General features: G+C 36.7%; 1 protein-coding gene across 2 annotated transcripts in view; it reads right to left on the reverse strand.

Annotated features, from left to right (window-relative positions):
* Positions 1–638: 638 nt before the first annotated feature.
* Positions 639–18,731, reverse strand: part of LOC108369004 (trithorax group protein osa) — a 26,156-nt gene continuing 8,063 nt past the window's right edge. The window contains exons 2-4 of one of the 2 annotated variants that reach the window (XM_017623969.1): positions 3,313–4,503; positions 2,034–3,244; positions 639–1,955 (exon numbers count right to left, since the gene is read on the reverse strand). In XM_017623969.1, the coding sequence (XP_017479458.1) occupies positions 1,205–1,955; positions 2,034–3,244; positions 3,313–4,503 (3,153 nt within the window). In that variant the 3' untranslated portion in view covers positions 639–1,204. Of the gene's footprint in view, positions 3,245–3,312; positions 4,504–18,731 lie in introns of those variants that run through there. The other variant, XM_017623968.1, reaches the window with a different exon arrangement.

Below are 18,731 nucleotides of genomic sequence, written 5' to 3' on the forward strand. Positions count from 1 at the left end.
TCTTTGAAACGCCACACTTTTCTTTGAAATCGCTTTATTAGTTCTCGTGCAATAAGCGTTTTTGTGAAGCTCTAAAAATTACAACTACAACATTTGAACATAGCCCCCATACCTTAAGGTAAGACGTATTCTACGTCAAAAAATATTAAAAATCATGGTAAATATGGTAAATAAATGGTGGTGCTATTGAGCGAAAAATTATATTCCGAATAGAGGGAATTAGAAGGAAGTCTGAATCAGCGTGGACGTATTTCAAAAGTTTCTAAATTCTCCCGGTCTGCTTTGACTTCGTTCATAGAACAGTGACTAAAATACCCTAGACTTTGCGGCTTGGATACTTTCTTCTGCCTGGCAATGTAAGCGTTCCTACTAAAGCAGGCATCGCATGATTGGTAAATTTTGGACAGATTTGTTCACTTTGGCAGTCACAGAGTGGTATTGTTTAGAAATTTAGTTCAGCTCAATAAAAGAATTTCCCGACAACACCACTCTGCGGCTGTAAAAATGTACAAACCTGTACAAATGTACAAATCGTGTGATCCCTGCTTAAGGAATCAAATACTAAGTTGAATTTTCGAATGTATTTTATTTTAAATAAATTATCGTAATTGAATTTATATAAACATAAGTATTTTATTATTATTATATAATTTACATGATTTTTTGCTCGTTAATAATTACTTTTCGTTTAGTTATTAAATGAAAAGGTGCTTTCTTTCGTTTTGCCAAATGTTCTTATTCCTTGGAGATGTTGAAAAATATAAACAAACATGGTTTAGATTTTCCCAGAACAAAGGCAAAGCTATATACATACATAAATTAACATATGGCAACTTTAATGAAAAGTGATTAAGAACGAATGGTGCATGACATGAAAAGAGAATGAATGCCACGCTTACTAATAAATAGAATGGCGCGATATAGGTAAGAACTTAAACACTAACGACAGCTTACGGTAGTAAATATTTCATTGCTTGGTGATGAAAATTCATTCATTCAAAACATTAAATATCCTGTGATTATCGATTAATAATAAATTAAGTAGTTGCATAAGAATAGTAATGGTAACTAGCATCGATCTTACATATGTAACTACGAATATACACCCAGTCGCTGTAAAGCATGCAGTGTGTGCGCCACTTTTGTTTTTTTGTGACTGGTTTTCATATCAATACCCAATAGTAATTTTTTATTTCACTTTCCGCTAATGCTTCGCTTGCTCATCTTCTACCTCTGCTGCCACAATCGGTTTAATTTCCTTTACAGTCGCCATTTCTTCGCCATCGGCATTTACATGCACTTCAACCTTTTCGGATTCCGCAACTTCTGGCTCGTGTTCGTCGTCGGGCGTTGCATCTTCGTTAATGTCTGTATCGGAACGACTTTGTGCGCCATGGCCATAAGAGCCGCTATTTTGATTTGTGATTACCTGCACTGAATGCTGGTGTTGCACATTCTTGGACTGGGGCTGTTCGATAGCCGTCAAAATGGACTGCAGTAAACCTTCGGAGAGTATTTCCTCATGGTTGGCCGATTGCTCGGTTTGAATCGACTTGACGCCATTGCCCGCGATATCCAACTGGAAAGTCGGTTCGTGTTGCGAGTGCGCTGCGCCACTTACCTGCTCGGGTGAGAGCTGTATAGACTGTGATTTTTGTGCTGAAATCACATTGAGCCCATCGAGGCCGGGCAGATCTTGTGGATCGGTGCCGTCTGGCAAAGCGGCCACTGCAGACTTCTGTGACGCATAGCCATCGTAGTCGTGATCGATGTCGTTACCCGACTGCGGTAATCCGTAGCTGTCTGCTGGCTCTTGTTCGAGGAATTGCGTATGCTGCTCGGCCACAGGAATGCTTTGTGAAATGGCGTTGTATGCATTTGATGAAGTGCTAGAGATTGAGTTGGAGGCCGAATATTGTTGTGCATGCTGCAGCTGGAATTGCTGTTGCTGCTGCNATGAAGTGCTAGAGATTGAGTTGGAGGCCGAATATTGTTGTGCATGCTGCTGCTGGAATTGTTGCTGCTGCTGCTGGTGGTACTGGTTTTGTTGCTGCAACTGATAGCCTGCGCCGACTAGATTTGGCCCTTGGCCGCAATCGTGCACTTGTGCGAAGCGGGGTTCTTGCAGTAGTGGCAAGCCCTGCGCATGAATGAACTGTTCGTTTTGCTGCGAAGAGGCATAGGCGCTTTCGAAGTTAGAGCTTGAAGCGGCACTATTTTGCTGTTCGAATGTCACTGGGCCAGTTTGAGGAGGGGGTAGGTATTGTTGGGATGGTGGTGGTGGGAAGGGGCGGCCATGTTGTTGTTGTTCTTGCTGTGGTGGTGGTGGTGGTGGTGGAGGGAGATACTGTTGCTGTGGTGGAGGTGGTGACAAGGGTGGGCCGTATTGGTCCAGTGAGTTGCCATGTTGTTCCTGCAAAGGTGGTAAAAATTTAAATTGAGCTTGCGGTGGTGGTGGTGGTGGAAGTAATGGCGGAAATTGCTGTAATGAGCCTTGCTGTTGTTGGAACTGATGTTGTTGTTGTTGTAGATGGTGGAAGTGTTGTGTGTTTTGTGCGTGACTTTGTTGTTGTTGTTGCTGATTTACCTGTGCGAAGGCCCGAGGCGGTTGCTGTTGCGGCAACTGTTGCTCAATCACGCCGAGAGGAATGTTTACTTGCGCAGGCGGTGGAGGCGGCGCATAATCAGGACCAAGATTACCAGACCCATGTTCGGCAATTTCATTAGCAGCGGGTGGAATGTATGTGGGTGACTGGGTAGGTGGTTTCACTCCAAACTGATCCAAATGCTGTACTGTGGCGCCAATCGACTCGAGTAGACCCTGAGGCACGGGCGGACGGAAGGCCACCGGACGGCTGGGTTGCGAAGCACCGTGCGTTGGAACATTAAGTAAATTTCCAGACTGTGAACCATATTGGAGGCCAACGTGGGATGAGGAGGAAGAGGAAGATGAGGAATGCTGTTCTTGTACAAAATGACCGCCAGAAGCTTGTGGCGGTGGTGGACCATAATTATCACTGGGTGGTGGTGGCGGGCCGTAATTTCCACTTGGTGGCGGCAAATAGTTACCGCTGGGTGGTGGACCATAGCTGTTCACTGGCGAAGGTGGGCCATAATTACCACTGGGTGGAGGTGGAGCGCCATTACCACCAATGCTGTTGTATTTCTGCGCATGAATTGAGCCGGGAGCGAAGGAGTCTAGCGGTGGTTTGCTGTACGAATCATCACCGACGCCAAGAGAAACCTGTGGAGAAATACAAAATTGATGCAAATATTTCTTGGAACGTAGGATTAGAAATTTTCTGCGCTTACCTGTAGTGCGTCAGTTTCAATTGAATTGATGTTTTGTTGCTTAAAGTCACCTGCTGGCCCAGATGGTGGGAGCTCAGGGCCGCGTATGTGTGTACCGAAGTCACCCGATTGTAGTGCTACGGCAACCAGTTGTGCATCCGTCAGTCCATCAAGAACGTTGCCACCACTGCCAGTTGCACCGACACCTCCGCCAGATACACCTGCCCCACCACTATACTGTGTACCGAAGTTACCCTGAGCCACTTGACTATAACCGGATTGAGTGTCGATGTTGTTGCCCTCTACGTAGGAGCCAGATGGTGCCGGTATGGGCTTCCAGCCATCGCATGCAGTGTGAAAGGGAGCTTGTGAGCCACTCACGCTGTGCGTATGACCTGAAGCGTCGATTTGGATTTGTACTTGTTTAACTGGACCGCCGCCACCGCCGCCTCCAATAATGCCACCGCCACCATGACCGCCAGAAGAACCGCCTCCACTTGTTAGTATAATCGTGGTTTCGGGCACTCTATTGAAATTAGCTGGTGCCGGTCCGGGACCTGTTACCCCTAAAGGCAAAGGCGGTGGACCATAAGAGGGCTTGGGTGGACCATAGACGGGTTTTGGCGGCAAATTGAGCGGGCCAGATGGTGGTGGCCCATAAGAGCTGGCCGGAGAATGCTCTGGCTTAAATAATGGTGCAGGGAATGGCGATGGTAGCGACTGTGGCGGCGGGCCATAACTTGGACGTGGCGGTGGACCATATTGCGATGATAGCTTTTGCGGTGGTGGCCCATACTGTGCAGAAGGCCGTGGAGGTGGGCCGTATTGCGGTTGTGGTGGTGGACCATAGTTAGCGGAAGGTTTATGCTGAATATGTGGAGGTCCATAAAATGGCTTAGGCACGCCAAAATGTGATTTGATTTGCTCATGGAATCCGTTATTAAAGCTGTTGCTGCTACTGCCACCACCGCTAATAAACTTGGGTGGCCCATATTTGAGCGCTGGTGGGCCATACTCACGGAACGGTATTTGTTGTGGCACACCATATTCGCGATGTGGCTGATGTTGTTGCGGCGGTGGACCATACTGTGGCGCTGGTCGGGGTGGTGGAGGGCCATAGCTATCAAATCCCTCTCTTCGTGACTTCACGACTACGGCATCACTGAGACAGACCGCTAACAAGAGCGTAACCGCTGTTATCCGCAAAATCATCTGTAACGGAGGGTGAAGAAAATGTTACGTTAGTTTGCAAATCTCTGCTGGTAGTGAAATAAATGTGTAGAAAGTATTTTTAAAATATATGAATGTTAAAAGCGTTAAAGAAATATATGTATTACGCTTAGCACACGATTTGGACGTAGTTTGAAAATTGATGTAGATATATTTATTTGACGTAACTAAACACTTTTCTCAGTGTAGAGTTTCTCACCAGCACACATGCACACGACTTACAGAGTGAAGCACGTGCTCTCGCCAAATGGTGAATACTTTTTGACTGGTTAGTTTTCTATCACATTTACCATAGAAGCCCTTCGAAACGTGCCATAATTTTCAACACATAGTCATATGTACACTTTTGTTGCAATCCTGCGGTTAATGCATTTTGTGTGCACGCTAAGCATGAATCACGCATATTAAGCGTTTGTGAGATTTTGAAGCCGTAGTATGTAGATGCCATATGGTCATAGCAAATTTATATTATTTTTGGTTGGGCACCAACCCAGTCTAATGTAAATACATACATACACACGTACATAGAAACTGACAATGGCAAATATCAGTGGCGGACCCAGGTAGGGGAAATTGGGGAAATTTCAAAATTTTGAATTTTATAATATTATTAAATTTCTTGAGATTTCTAATTTTTAGGATAATTTCCAAAATTTTAAAAACTATCGAAATCCGGGAGATTCTAGAAATTTTGGTAAAATGAGAATATTTTGAAATGTACAAAATTATTGAGATTTTAGAAATTTTTATATTTTCCAAAATTTTGAGAATTTTATTTATCCTAAAATCCATCATAAAATGTAAAAGTTTGAAACATCACAAACTGTCGAAAAATTCTTATGTTCATGTACTTGTGTATAAAAAATAGAAAATTCTTAGAATTCTAAAAAATATTAACATTTTTGAAAAATTCCAAATTTTTTCCATTTTTCTGAATTTTCCCAAAATTTTGTATTGATATAACAAATTTTGAGAATTTTAAATTTTTTGAAAATTTTGAAAACATCACGTCAAAAAATTTTTTGAATCATTTTTTAAATTTTCAAAAACGACGAAATATGAAAATATTTTCAAACATTCGAAAAAATAGAAAAAATTTGTTACAATTCCTACAATTCTCAAAATTTTTGAAACATAAAAAATTTCTAGAAATCTAGTATTCATCGTTATATTGAATTATTTGGATTTACTAAAATTTTTCAAATTCACAAAGTTTTGAAAGTTTAGAAAATTTTGGAATTCCACTCAAGTTATTAAAAAGGGGAAACTTCAAGAAATTAAAAACTATCAAAACTCTAAAAATTTTAAATTGCGGTGATTTTTAAATTTATATACACGATATATGTTGAAAACTTTACATTTCTAACCGATTACAAAAGGAGGAGGTTATCAATTCGTCGGGATATTTTTGTTTGTTTTTATGTATCTATATTACCGCATAACTTTGGTCCACGTTAACTGACTTCTATAATTCTTTTTTTTTTTTAAGGAAAGATGCACAGTTGGTCCCATACTAATTTGGTTTAGATCAAATCATTGGATCATGACGAAATTAACGATACTCTTAATTTTTTATGAGAATTGAAATCGGTTTTGTTTTTTGCTTAAAAATTACTTGTTTTCCATTGTCTTGTTTTCTGGTCGTATAAGTTTATCAATCTTTTAGAGATTTTTATGAGAACAAACGAGTTGTATATTTTTCCTAATATATAAGAGTCGTTTAGGAGCCGGGTGAAATTAAAATCACCATCAACGATCATTGTCAATCACAAGCTAACTTAACTTAAAATAATAATAATAAAAGAAAAAAAACAATGAATCCACATTACGCAAGTTTAATTAAAATAAACCGACCGGTACTTCTGTCAGTAAATTTTTTTTATTATTAACTGTCACACCGACCACATTTGCCTTATTGAGTGCAGTTTCCTAGAGTAAGGCCCTACATTAGGGCGGGTTGATTTTTTTTTTTTTTTAAATCGTATAGCAAAAACGTAAACTACATAAAATTCTAAGAAAATTCTCCGAAGAAACCATGTATCTAAAATAAAATCCTAATCCGCGCCTCTCGACTTGAAAATTTATATGGCCGCCTTTGCCAAAAAAACAAATGTTAGAAAAAATAGGTTTTTCCAAAAAGAAATCGAATTTTCTGAATAAAATTGTTTAGTAAGGTAGTTCTTTTGCACTTTATATTTCTTCTACAATAAAATTTTTTTTTTCATTAAAAAAATATTCACCTAAGTAAAAAATTTTCAAGTCGAGAGGCGCGGATTAGGGTTTGATTTTAGACCCATGGTTTCTTCAGAGAATTTTCTTAGAATTTAATGTAGATTACGTTTTTGCTATACGTTTTGTAATTTTTTTCATCCAGACAAATCAACCCGCCCTACCCTACATACATATATACTTATATAAGCAGCTTGTTGATACTAATATTTATTACTACACATTAAGTAGCTTTTAGATGTAGCAAGTGCAAGTAGTTCTGAAATGTTTGCCTAACTAAAAAATTTCGAAAAGTGTTTGCAAAAGCAGTTACACCTTGAATGTTGAATGTTTTTCGAAAGCGGTTTTTAGTTTCAGAAAAGTGAACTTTCTGAAATTACTTTATGTTTATTTACACGCTATTGCAGTAAATTTCACTTGCAAATGTTAAAATTTAAATTGTTAGTTCAGCATGAGCAAATTTATTTATTCGTAGAAAGCAACAAGCAAGTTTTATTTCCAAAACTGATTTTAGAAAGTTTGGAAAAAAGTACTTTTCGGGTGTTTACATGAGAAAGTTGACTTTAGCTTTTGGAATTTTACAGACGAATGCATAGAAAAAGCGTTTGCATTGCCACCTTTCATCGTACGCTACTCTGAAGGCTACGAATGGTAAGTGTGAAAGCGTGTGTTATCTACCTTATTGACGTAGGCGCAGCTGGTTATACAAATTAATTGGCAATAGTTGCGAGAAAGAAAAATGCTAAAAAAGAGGATAGCTACTTTGTAATTAATCGTTACTTATGTGCTTATTTGGGCTGACTTAATTTATTGCGGGAATTATCGGTGGTTTTATACGTAAAAATTTAGAGAAAAAGAAGTTCATATGCATACGAGTATTTGTGTTTAAATATATTCAGTGCTGATTTATTTTTTTGTATTCTAACACTTTTCTGCACAACATTACACTTTTTATTAATATATTTCCAATTGAAATTCATGAATTTATCGCGGCTCACGTTGAAATTCCAAAAAACAGTTGGCTAAAAAAAATTATTGTTGCTTTTTATTATTGCTTCATACGCTAATGAAATATGTACATATATAATTTTTTTTTTGTTATACATTCATAAATGCAACTTTCTTTTGGTAGATACATACATATAAAAAACAAAAGTTTAAAATTTATATTTCAGTGGGTGTTAAACGCTGACTTACCTCCTAACTAAAATTATTGCTTTCGAGCTTGAATTCGAGCATTTTTGCTATCGACACTATTGGAAAACTAATGAATTTTCGCTATTAGTATTTATTGCCTTTTGTGTAAAGGCCACTAAAAAGGTGTTGAAATGGTACTAAAATAAAAAATCTCATTAATAGTAAATTTCATTTTGTTTTGAATGGAAAAATATTTGAAATTGAAACGTGAGGTATTTGGTATTGGCATTCATTGTCTTTTTATTCTTTAAAATGTTGAAACATGTGTGGTTATTAAACGATGAAAGCAGTAAGATCAGGAATTGGGTATTATTAGCCAGCTTAAAGACTGCCGCATCTTTACGTAAGGAGTTTTAGCGGTGAATAAAGTTTTGGAACTTGCCTTCAGTGAGACGGAAGGCGGCTCCAAAGGCATGTAGTTAAATGAAAGGACTCTTTCATATTTTAATTTAAAACTGTCCCAAAATTCTTCTTGAATACCAATAATAATAAAAAAATAATATACTATGTACGAATTTTATGAGAAGAATATATATATATATAGACATATATAATACCCGAACGCATTTTTTGTTCAGAATAAAAGATCTGCACCGTTCGCTCGATTTTCAAATATGGGGTGTCAAATTAAAGCGCCTAGATGTGGTTTTATTTTTTGGAAAAGAGTTGCCACCTGTTGAACAATCAAATTCAAATTATTTAAAAATCAATGGCATCATATCCGCGCCCTTCGGTCGATTTTCCAAAATGAGGTGTCAAATTAAAAGGCTTGAACTGTATGTAAATAAGGTTTTACTTTTTTGAAAAAATTCAACTCGAATTATTAAAAAATAAAATAAATCAATTATATATATTACAAAATGGCTATCAACAAAAATGGGCTTGAAAAGCTTTATTTCTCAGCTGAACTATAGGTGGGTTGCCACCTGTTTAAAAAGTCCTATTAGGTAAGAAAAATATGTATCAACTTATGGGTACCAACCGAAAGGGGTTTCAGAAAGTACTAGTTTGAAAATATTTTGAAGAGGGTTGCCACCTTCTTTAAATGTCGAATTTACTTTACCTATACACAGGTTACACGAAATATCAAAATATGAATGTTAAACGAAGGTGTGTTAAGAAATCTTTAGTTTGAACGCTAAGAATATTTTTGAGGTGTGGGAAGAGGGTTGCCACCTGTTTAAAAAATAAATTCAAATTATTTCATACGTTGTATGGATTATTAAAATATGGGTTTCAATCGAAGGGGGTTTGAGAAACTTGTATTTTTTAACTGTATTTAGCCGGGTTGCCACATGTTTTACAATTAAAATTCCATTTAATCCATCAGATAATTAAAATTTGAGTCCGGCGAAGGAGAGTTAACAATGAATAAGCTTGAAAATACTTTTGAAGAGGTCTACCACCTATTTGAGGGGTCTAACTCAATTAACTAATTAAAAATATATATTATTATATATTTGTGGCGTGCATCTTGATGTTGTCACACAAAGGGCAGGGACCTACAATTTTATGCCATGAACAGCGATTGTATTCTTATGAGAAGCTGTTTTTCATGGCAGCATACACTCGGAGGTTTTTGATGTTGGTGATGTGAAAATGGGCTCGAACCCAAATCCTGCCTCCCAAAACATTAGTACCGCGACTATCTAAAATATGTGGGCTTTGAGCTTTCTTAGGTTTAGCAGTAAACGTAATGCAAATGCAAATGCCTTATATCGATATACAGACGGGCCAAGCTCTACAACTTGCGTTTTAATACTTTGAACATGCATTCAAACAGAAACAATATCCGGCTACTTTCTGGATACCTTACTAGTCACAATCAAATGCGATATCATTTGACCCGAATAGGTGTAATGGGAGAGCCATAATGCTATATTTGCCTTGAGGGCCGAGGAAACTTCCAAACACATTCATTGTGTCTGTCTGACCTTGGCTAGATAAAAATTAATTATTTTAAAGTTGCAATGGGCAAACCCCTAGAAGTAAGGAATTCTACTACCCAGGACCTGTTTGGAGTCATTATGGAAGCCGTGGGTGTCTTGGACATACTGGCTAATGGACTCTCTTGAGAGATACAAACTACTTATGTATGTATATAGTACAGTATATTTTATTTCTGAAATACCCGTGCTTTTTACTAACTAACAAAATATGTGTATATTGGCAGCATTATTATTCTGTTAGTACTCGTGTACGCGGCTATCTATAGCTCACCAAGTACGAGGCCAGAAATATGGAAAAATACTTTTGGAACACCCTGTATATTACATTACAACAAACAAGTGGTAAATAGGGTTTCGGGCAAAAATGGAAAAAGTGGGATGTCAATAGGTAGCATATTGAGTCAAAGTAGCCCATGATTCAATTACTAAAGGCGTTTTCTAAAATTTTACACTCCCACCCACAGGGATGTTTTTTGAGTTGAGTTTGAGAAAGCAGCCCTTAGTGTTCGGGAGACATTATGCCGTCGATCAGAATATCAAACATTGGCTGGCTGATCGTGCTGGTCGAACTTAGGAAGAATGAAAAGGGTACGAAGCTACTAAACGATTGCGATATTAAGCGCGCAATTAAAACATCGCGACAGTAACTAAACCGAGCCCATGGATACGGTTTGCCAATATTATATTGCGTCAAAATCTCATTCTAAACCTAAAAACCTTCGTTGACTCATTTACCAGAACGATTGGGCGCTTTACTTTACAGCGACTTGGCCAAAATCGAGAGGTCCTAACGAATGTCGACAAATACATTTCGGCATTTAAGGGAATTTCGCCTCTTTAGCCTACATTGAATTTCTGTAGTCTAACGATTCTTAACCATTTTGTCTTGTTATCGCCAGCGAATGAAAAACACATTTGGGAAATAATAGCTAAAAATTAAATGAGTGCTATCGAAAAAGTTACTAAAATTCGCTTGGGCCAAACTAGTTGCCCCGAAAATTTCCAACATTAAAATTGAACATATTTCCTACATTTTACAATTTTATTAAAAATTGTAAAACACCTCTTCTCTTCTTGCAGTTAATGGTAATACAGCTCAGCTCGACCGTACATTTAATACCCACACAGTTGAGTGAGTTGGTACGCTACACTGCTTGCCTTAGAGCTGTACTAAGCTGACTAATGATATCACTGATTAATTACAATGAAATTAATTTCAGGAGAAATTTGGTTGAATATTCGACGGTCAACAGTGTATAGAAATGAACACATACCGAGTATGTACCAGCAGACTCTATGTATGCCCTAGCTTTTGCAGCCAGTGTTGCCAGAAATTTTTCCCGAGAAATTTACCAAGTAAAGATTAAATCTTCAAAATCGGAACATATAAAGAAATTCAAAAATCTTAAAAACATTTATTAACTATATAAAGCTGTACCATACACCCAGAAAAAATTCAGCTAAAAATATTTTTCTCAACACAGGATTTGGTAACTAACTATAACCAAATCATGTATTGATAGAAAAATATTTAGCTGATTTTTTCAGAGAGCACTTTAACAAGTTTCAACATTTTTTGCTATTTAATTTTTGTTATTTTTCTATCAAAACATTGTCTATTCTTTAACAAAACCTTGTATATCCAAGTTTCAAACCTTGTGAAATCAACAATTGTTCGCTTCGAACTTTTTTAATAAGATCTCGTAGAGAGATTCTGGGTATGCCGGTTTGTAGCGCATTGAATTCTAGTATAATAAAGTACAAGTTTCAAATGGCTAAAAATTACCGCTGATTTTTTGGATTTTTTTTTCGAAGATGTTACGGTTTTTTTCCATACAAAAATAAATTGTGTTCATTTGTTATATGGTAGTAGATGGGGCAAAAAAAAAATCTAAAAAATCAACGGTAACTTTTAGCCATTTGAAAGTTATATTTTATTCTACTAGAGTTAAATGGGCTGCATACTCAGAATATTTCTATGGAATCTTATAAAAAAAGGTCGATATTTTATCGAAAGTTTGTTAATTTTTTTAATGAAACTAGAAAAAATTTAACCAAATTAAATAAAAAATAAAATGCTAAAACTTGTCAAGATGTCGACCACTGTATAATTTACAAACAAAGCCTAACAATGAAAAACGATCGATTCCAATATATTCTGCATAAAATTTAGAGTAAAAAGTCTACTCAGGGGTTTTTGAACTAGACGCATCGTTTACAAGGAAAATCTCCCATAAAGATTGCTCCATTTACAAATTTACAAATTATTGATGATTTGTATATCATAGCCTTAAAATGTTTTGATGTATCTTTATTTTCATTAATTTATGTTATGACGCTCGTATTTAAATTCTTTTTAAGTAATGTTTTGTGAAAAGAATGTCACCTAAAGTTTTGGTTTCCATCTTGTTACTAAATTTTTTTTAATTTATATTAATCTGAGAGAAAGCCCTATCCCCATTTGCTGTTGAAACCACAGAGATTTCTTCAAGTGCTGCCAGAAGTTTTCATAATGAAGATTTTTTGAAAGTATTCATATTGAAGATAAATCGTTACTTCTGGCAACACTGGTTGCAGCTTATTATGTAAATGCTCGTAGTACAAACATATTCTTTTACACATACATATGCGTGGTTATGCACCCAGTACGGAAAGAAACTAGTTTAAATATTGATGTTCAACCAGTTTTTTATCCACCACAACTAATTGAAGATATATATAATTTTCCCGTTTGTAACAAACTGTTTACTTTAACATGGCGATGTCCTAGGAAGTAATCAGTTATCCGAGTGCGCATTTGATTTCAACTACTTTAAAATGCATTTGGCTTAAATCACTGCAAGGTCAGTATGTTTCGTCCGAATACGCTTTCGTTCTGGACTTCACAGATGCTTTTCCATATTTCCAAGACACAAAAAAAAACAATTTTATGATCATTTTCACATGTTGTCTCTGTTGTTATTCGAACCCGGTCCTTTTGGACCAGCCAGACATGTAGTGTGCTTCCAGTTGTTCAGTTTAAGTTATGCGCACTTTGTATAAATAAAATTTTAAAAATATGTGATACATATATTTTCAGATGTATTTTCAACCAATTTAAAACTACTTAGTATTTAATGTTGAAATAGTTAGTTGCTCAAAGTTAGACGATTTTTAAACTAATACTGAATTATTTGTAAAGATATCAAAAGTGTAAGCATTTGGTTTATCTCAAGGAGGCTGCTAAGTGATTATGCATCAGTTTGAAGTCGGTTGCTACATCAGTAGAAATAAATTACTTTGTTCTGAGGAAATTTGTTGGCATGTCGTACTGGGCATTTTTTTTTATCCCATACATACATATGTATGTAAATATCTGATAAACACACCTACGAGTATGTTTGTAGGCGTGGTGTGCGACAAAAAAAAAAAAACAAGATTAGCAACAGCACTAGCGCACTTTCACCTGCTGACGCTCCACAATGACATGCTGCACGCTATGATGGCGGGGTACATTTATGCTAGTACCCCTTTAGTTCACGCCACCGCAGCGCCCAATGCCACACCGCTAGCAGATTATACCGCAAACCGAATTTGAAATGGAATTTAATTATGAAACTGAAGTTTGCAAAAAACAAAAACAGAAGCAAAAATACACGCGAATGGAAAATGCAGGTGCTTTAGCGCGGAATTAGTTGACTGGCGGCTTGGTTGTGGCTGTCGATTGGTGGATGCACCCCAAACTGCATAAATTGTTACCTCAAAGGGACAGTGACTGAGCTAACTAACTACTAATGCACGTAACGCGGCTCTGAGCGGCTGAGTGAATAACTACGTACTCAGTCAACTCACTGCGCTCAATCCCCAACCGCTTTCGGGGTCGGCGCCTTTAAAATGCCGCTACTATTTTGATGACTTTGTTGAGGTTTTGTTGCCATGGAAGTTGGTCGGTTGGTCACATTGACTTTGTGTGACGCGCTATCAAAATGCGGGCGGCACGTACATATGCATATATGTACATTCATTTCTAATTGAATATGTATATATATCCATACTTACATATGCATGTGTAACTCACTACCAACGCGCGTACCTTCATTTCTATCGAATTAAACTTGTTTCAACAAATTTTATGGCCGCTTGTGCCATTTGTCAAACGTCAGCCTATTTTCTGTCATTCGGCTACCAGAAATTTTTATTTATTGCCGACCACATGGTCTGCGGCTGACTTTTGGCATTAAATGCGGACTTGCGGGCGGCTTGCTGTTGTGGTCCATTGATTTTATTAAATTTTCAACAGTTTACTTTGTTAACGTTGTTGCTGTCGCAGGGGAGGTGGTTTGATGGCTGCAGTGCTGATATGCCAGTTTGCAATGACAGCTATTGGCCACGCGCCACTCTGTTGCCAACAAATCAAAAGTTCCACTGGCATGTTTACATACCTGCAGTGGGTGCGCGCGCTTTTTTTTTTTTTTGTAGGCACCTGTGCGAGGGCGGAGGTGCAGTTACACCCCATTGCTAGTTGCCACTCACTTTATTGGGCGCCCAAGCAATTTCTCATGCATTAATGCAGTTTTATTTACATTTTGGTGGCTTTGGTATAGTGGCGCATACCTTGTATGTGTGATGCACGTACTACGTTTGTATTTAGTATAAATTCCCACAATTAAAATGCGAATTGCATTGTTGCTCTGATAACTTTATTTGCGTGGTATGGTTTTTTATTATGTGCTTTGAAGCGTTTTTGATTTTGTTTTTGTGTTTATTAGTGCTTCATTTTAATTTCAGATGCCCGGCCGCACCAATCAATTTTAAATTTATCAGCCTGTTAAAACTTAAAATGACACAATTTTGTTCGGAAAATTTGTCGCTTTAAATTTTAACAATCTGGCTGTGTTTATTTATACATTCCGCATAATCCCATTTCACAGCCGGAATAAACAGAATGCGTTTGAAATATACGTTAACATATCATCAGGAACGTTCTAAAGAATAAGTAAACAAAAAAGTTTATTCCAAACGTTCAGAATGAATAAAGAAATGCAGCCTCTGATAAATTTTAAATTTGATTGGTGAGACTGGGGATAAATCTTCAACTTGTTTATAGGTACATATGTGTATACTAAGGTAATTGATTCGCTTTTCCTAAACAGGTCTCAACCGTCTGTTTTTGAGTATTTTGAGATGTTTTTTATACCCGAGCGCACTTGTGCACAAGGGTATTATAACTTTGTTCACATAACGGTTGTTTGTAACAGGCAAAACGAATCGAGATAGATATAGACAAATGTATACATAAATGATCAGCAGAAATGCTTGAAACTTCAATATTTCGAAAATGAAGGACGCTAATTTACTCAAATTTGATACACCCCGGCTTACCATCTAGCGGAAGGTTTCGGAAAGGTGGAAAACAATATTTAATACTTGCGCCGGGTATTTAATGTTCGGCTCCCCCGAACTTAGACTTTCTTACTTGTTTTTTTTTTTGAAATCTTGATTTTTCGAATACCGAGTAAATCGTATTTTTTCAGTCGAATAAACTGGGTTTTCACCAAGTTAATTAACATATATATACAAACTCTAAGTATTTTTTTTATTGAAAATAGAACTAGAATATTTTTATTAATTTATTATCAAAATTATTTAAAAATTGAAATGAAAGCCAAACGAAAATCTGTCATTTTTTGCAGAGGTTTTTAAACTGTGTCTAAATCACTGCATCAAATACATGCTAGATTCAGTTTCATCTAACGGCAGGTTCAGAAAAAGCCATTTGCGATAGATGGCGTTGGTCTTCGATGTTTGAACTAAAGATGGCCGCGGGATATTGGGACTCACGGGACCTACGGTACTGATTTCAAAATGAACGGGATGGCCTTTAATAATTTTGCGGGCGGAACCGCCGCAAATTTATAAAATCTTCCTCGAAAACGTTGTATGAAATAAAAACTTTTTATGTTTTATTGAGACGAAAACGACGCTTGCTGCAAGAAAAAATAAATAATCGAAAGATGCCAGATCTTTCATTCTTTTTTTTATTATTTAAGTTAATTTGAAAGACATGCGAATTTTTTTTTTAGTGATAGATTTCGAAACCCACGGGACCCCCGGTACAATTGAGAAAAATATCGAGATGGACGGGTTCGGAACCTAAAAATTTAATTTAAATTTATTTTTTTTTGCCTTAAAACCTTTAATTTACAGTTAAAACTGTGAATTTGGCAACGTTGCTTTTGGTATGCTTTTTTCGATTGGAACTAAAGCTTTAAATCTGCATATCCTTAAAAGCGTACCAGCATACTTTCATATGTACTATATATACCTACGTATGAATAAGCATTAGGGTGTCAAAAAAATAAATAAAAAGGTGAAGCCTCACCCCTAGAATTTTTGTATATGGTAAAAAGAATAGTCATATCATTTGTTTATTTTAAATTATATTCAGAACTGCCACAGGGACCGTGATGTTTTCCATTTTTTTTGTTTGGGGACAAACACTTTTTTGTTTAAATAATATAGAATTTTTGAAAGTGAATATTTTTCGAACGGAAGACTTGGTTTCTTTTCAGGAGACTTCCAATAGTGATACCCAATTTTTTATTTTACTATTATTTATTACTAACGATTTTTTATGGGTCCCCATTACATTTTCTGTGGTTTTTGGGGGTTCTATAAAAAATAAGTAATATTAAGAAACGGTTAAATAACCACTGGGTATTGTTATTAGAAGCCTTCCAAAGGTGAACAGATCGAAAATATCGATTTTAAGGAATTCTATACCATTTCTATTAAAAAGGGATTTTCCCCATATAAAATACCTGCAAGACTTTGAGGAAGTTCTAGACAGCATTAAAAAAAAAACGTTTATTCTTTTTTCCATAAAGAAAAGTCTTAGGCGGTGTTAGCTTTGCATTTTAAACTTTTTTTTTCCTCGCATATATATTTTTTGGATTACCCTAATAAACATACACAAATTTATATGTGCGTGTAAATTTTCCACATATGTACTCGCAAATCCATTTGCATCGTGACATTCGCACTCAAAATGCATTAGTTTTGAACTTTTCGCATGGTAACTGTTATTCGTGACATTAACAGCAATAAAAGCAACATCAACAACGCAGTTATAACAGTAGTATGCATGCACTATGTATGTATGTATGTATGTAATAGACGCACATCCAAGAATTGCTGCTGTAAATGCATCTGATTTTATTCACACTTGTGGGTGGGTGTCACTCATTTTCGTGCACATTTTTTATGGCGCATTTACATTTTTATCATCGCTACTTTATTGTTGTTTTCGAACAACTTGGCATACATAGTAGATGTAGTATGTAAATATGTACATATGTATGTATGTATCAGCATAATGCCTTCCAAGTGCATTTATACAGTTTTTGTGGTGAAAGTTGTGTATTTCGTTTATGACGTAGTCTTCATTAATTTGTCAGTCACGTTGCGCTGCTCCCGCTGCACATTGTTCGTGTGCTATTCGCTAGCTAATGTGCATACCTGGGTGCGGGTGCGAGTGAGGGTGGCGGTGGCTGCGGTAGTAGCATCTCGCCGGCGACATCTAATAAACATATTTTATTTGAGTTACCATTCACATTCGTAGAGAGTTTTGGCCAACAATATTCGCAAAAAAACAAAAACGTCTATTTAACGCCTTTTGTGCTGTGAGCGAGCCACACCTTCTTCTGCGCTGGCAATCACTTCGTTTCATTGCGAATTTGTGTATTATTGACTGTTGCGTAATAACTATTGTTTGTTTGTTTACTTAAATATTTTGCGCACATTTTGTGTCTCGGTATAGAAATTAAATTCCCTTTCTTACACTTGTTATTTTTTTCTGTGTTGCTACTCCGCTTCGGTCTGCTTGCCATTTTTATAAAGTCCACTGTAGCAACTTGATTTGCGCAGTCTGTCGTAAATGATCTTTAATAGCTTTGCTTTGCGACAATGTTAATGAGCAATAATTGTGATTGCTTTGGGCTACGTTTTTTGCTCCATCAGACACAGTTTCATGTTATTGCTTCCGTTTTATTACTTATTTTTCTTTTAATTCATTTGTGTGCATCTTGAATAGCTCAGACGTGATGTAATATCTACATAGTGCGTAAATTTTTTTTTATTGCTAGGTGATTTTGGTTATACATTTGCATTAGACCGATGAGTATTTTAATTGTACGACAGTAGTAATTGGTTTCATTTATTATTTATTTTTTAATTAATTCGATTTAATCATGTGAATTGATTTTTCCGGAATTGGGCATTCATCATACATATGTATATGCGGAAATGTAAAAAATTTAGGTATGCCGTACTACGAGTAGATAGAGGTTGAATTTTTATATACATACATATTTCCTTCTTAGTTTAAGTAAATTAATAATCCGCTAGTTTTTATATTACGTCTTCAATTTAAAACAATAGATGGTAGGGCTAGGTTAGGCTGGCTTATCTCTGCCGGCAGCAGCACTCTTGAGAATCGTCCACAGCAGTTTTCTTCGCAAACTGTAACCAGTTTTTGGGACATCTTTTGCCCGAAGTTTCCGTAAAAAACCTAGTCACAGATGACTGTGGATGTGAAACCAGCGACAGAGTGGTGCCGTTGGTGTTTAGTGTCATGTCCATAAGAGAGAGCGAAACGACTTATTCTCACGGAATAATATGTATCGGACTCAAAATTTTCAGGAGAGGGAAGGCGTCTTTGCATGCATAGAACCAATAGCTTTCTACCCCCACGTCTCTGCATTGTGTCGCCACTCAGCTTCCTACGAGAATTATTAGTGCTCTGCTTTGAATGAGACTCGCTGCCCTTAGTTTAGGAATGATCAGTCCGTAGTATAA

Source organism: Rhagoletis zephyria, unplaced genomic scaffold (genome assembly GCF_001687245.7).
Source record: "Rhagoletis zephyria isolate East Lansing unplaced genomic scaffold, Rhagoletis_zephyria_1.1 Rzeph_scaffold_03459, whole genome shotgun sequence".
Taxonomy (NCBI): domain Eukaryota; kingdom Metazoa; phylum Arthropoda; class Insecta; order Diptera; family Tephritidae; genus Rhagoletis; species Rhagoletis zephyria.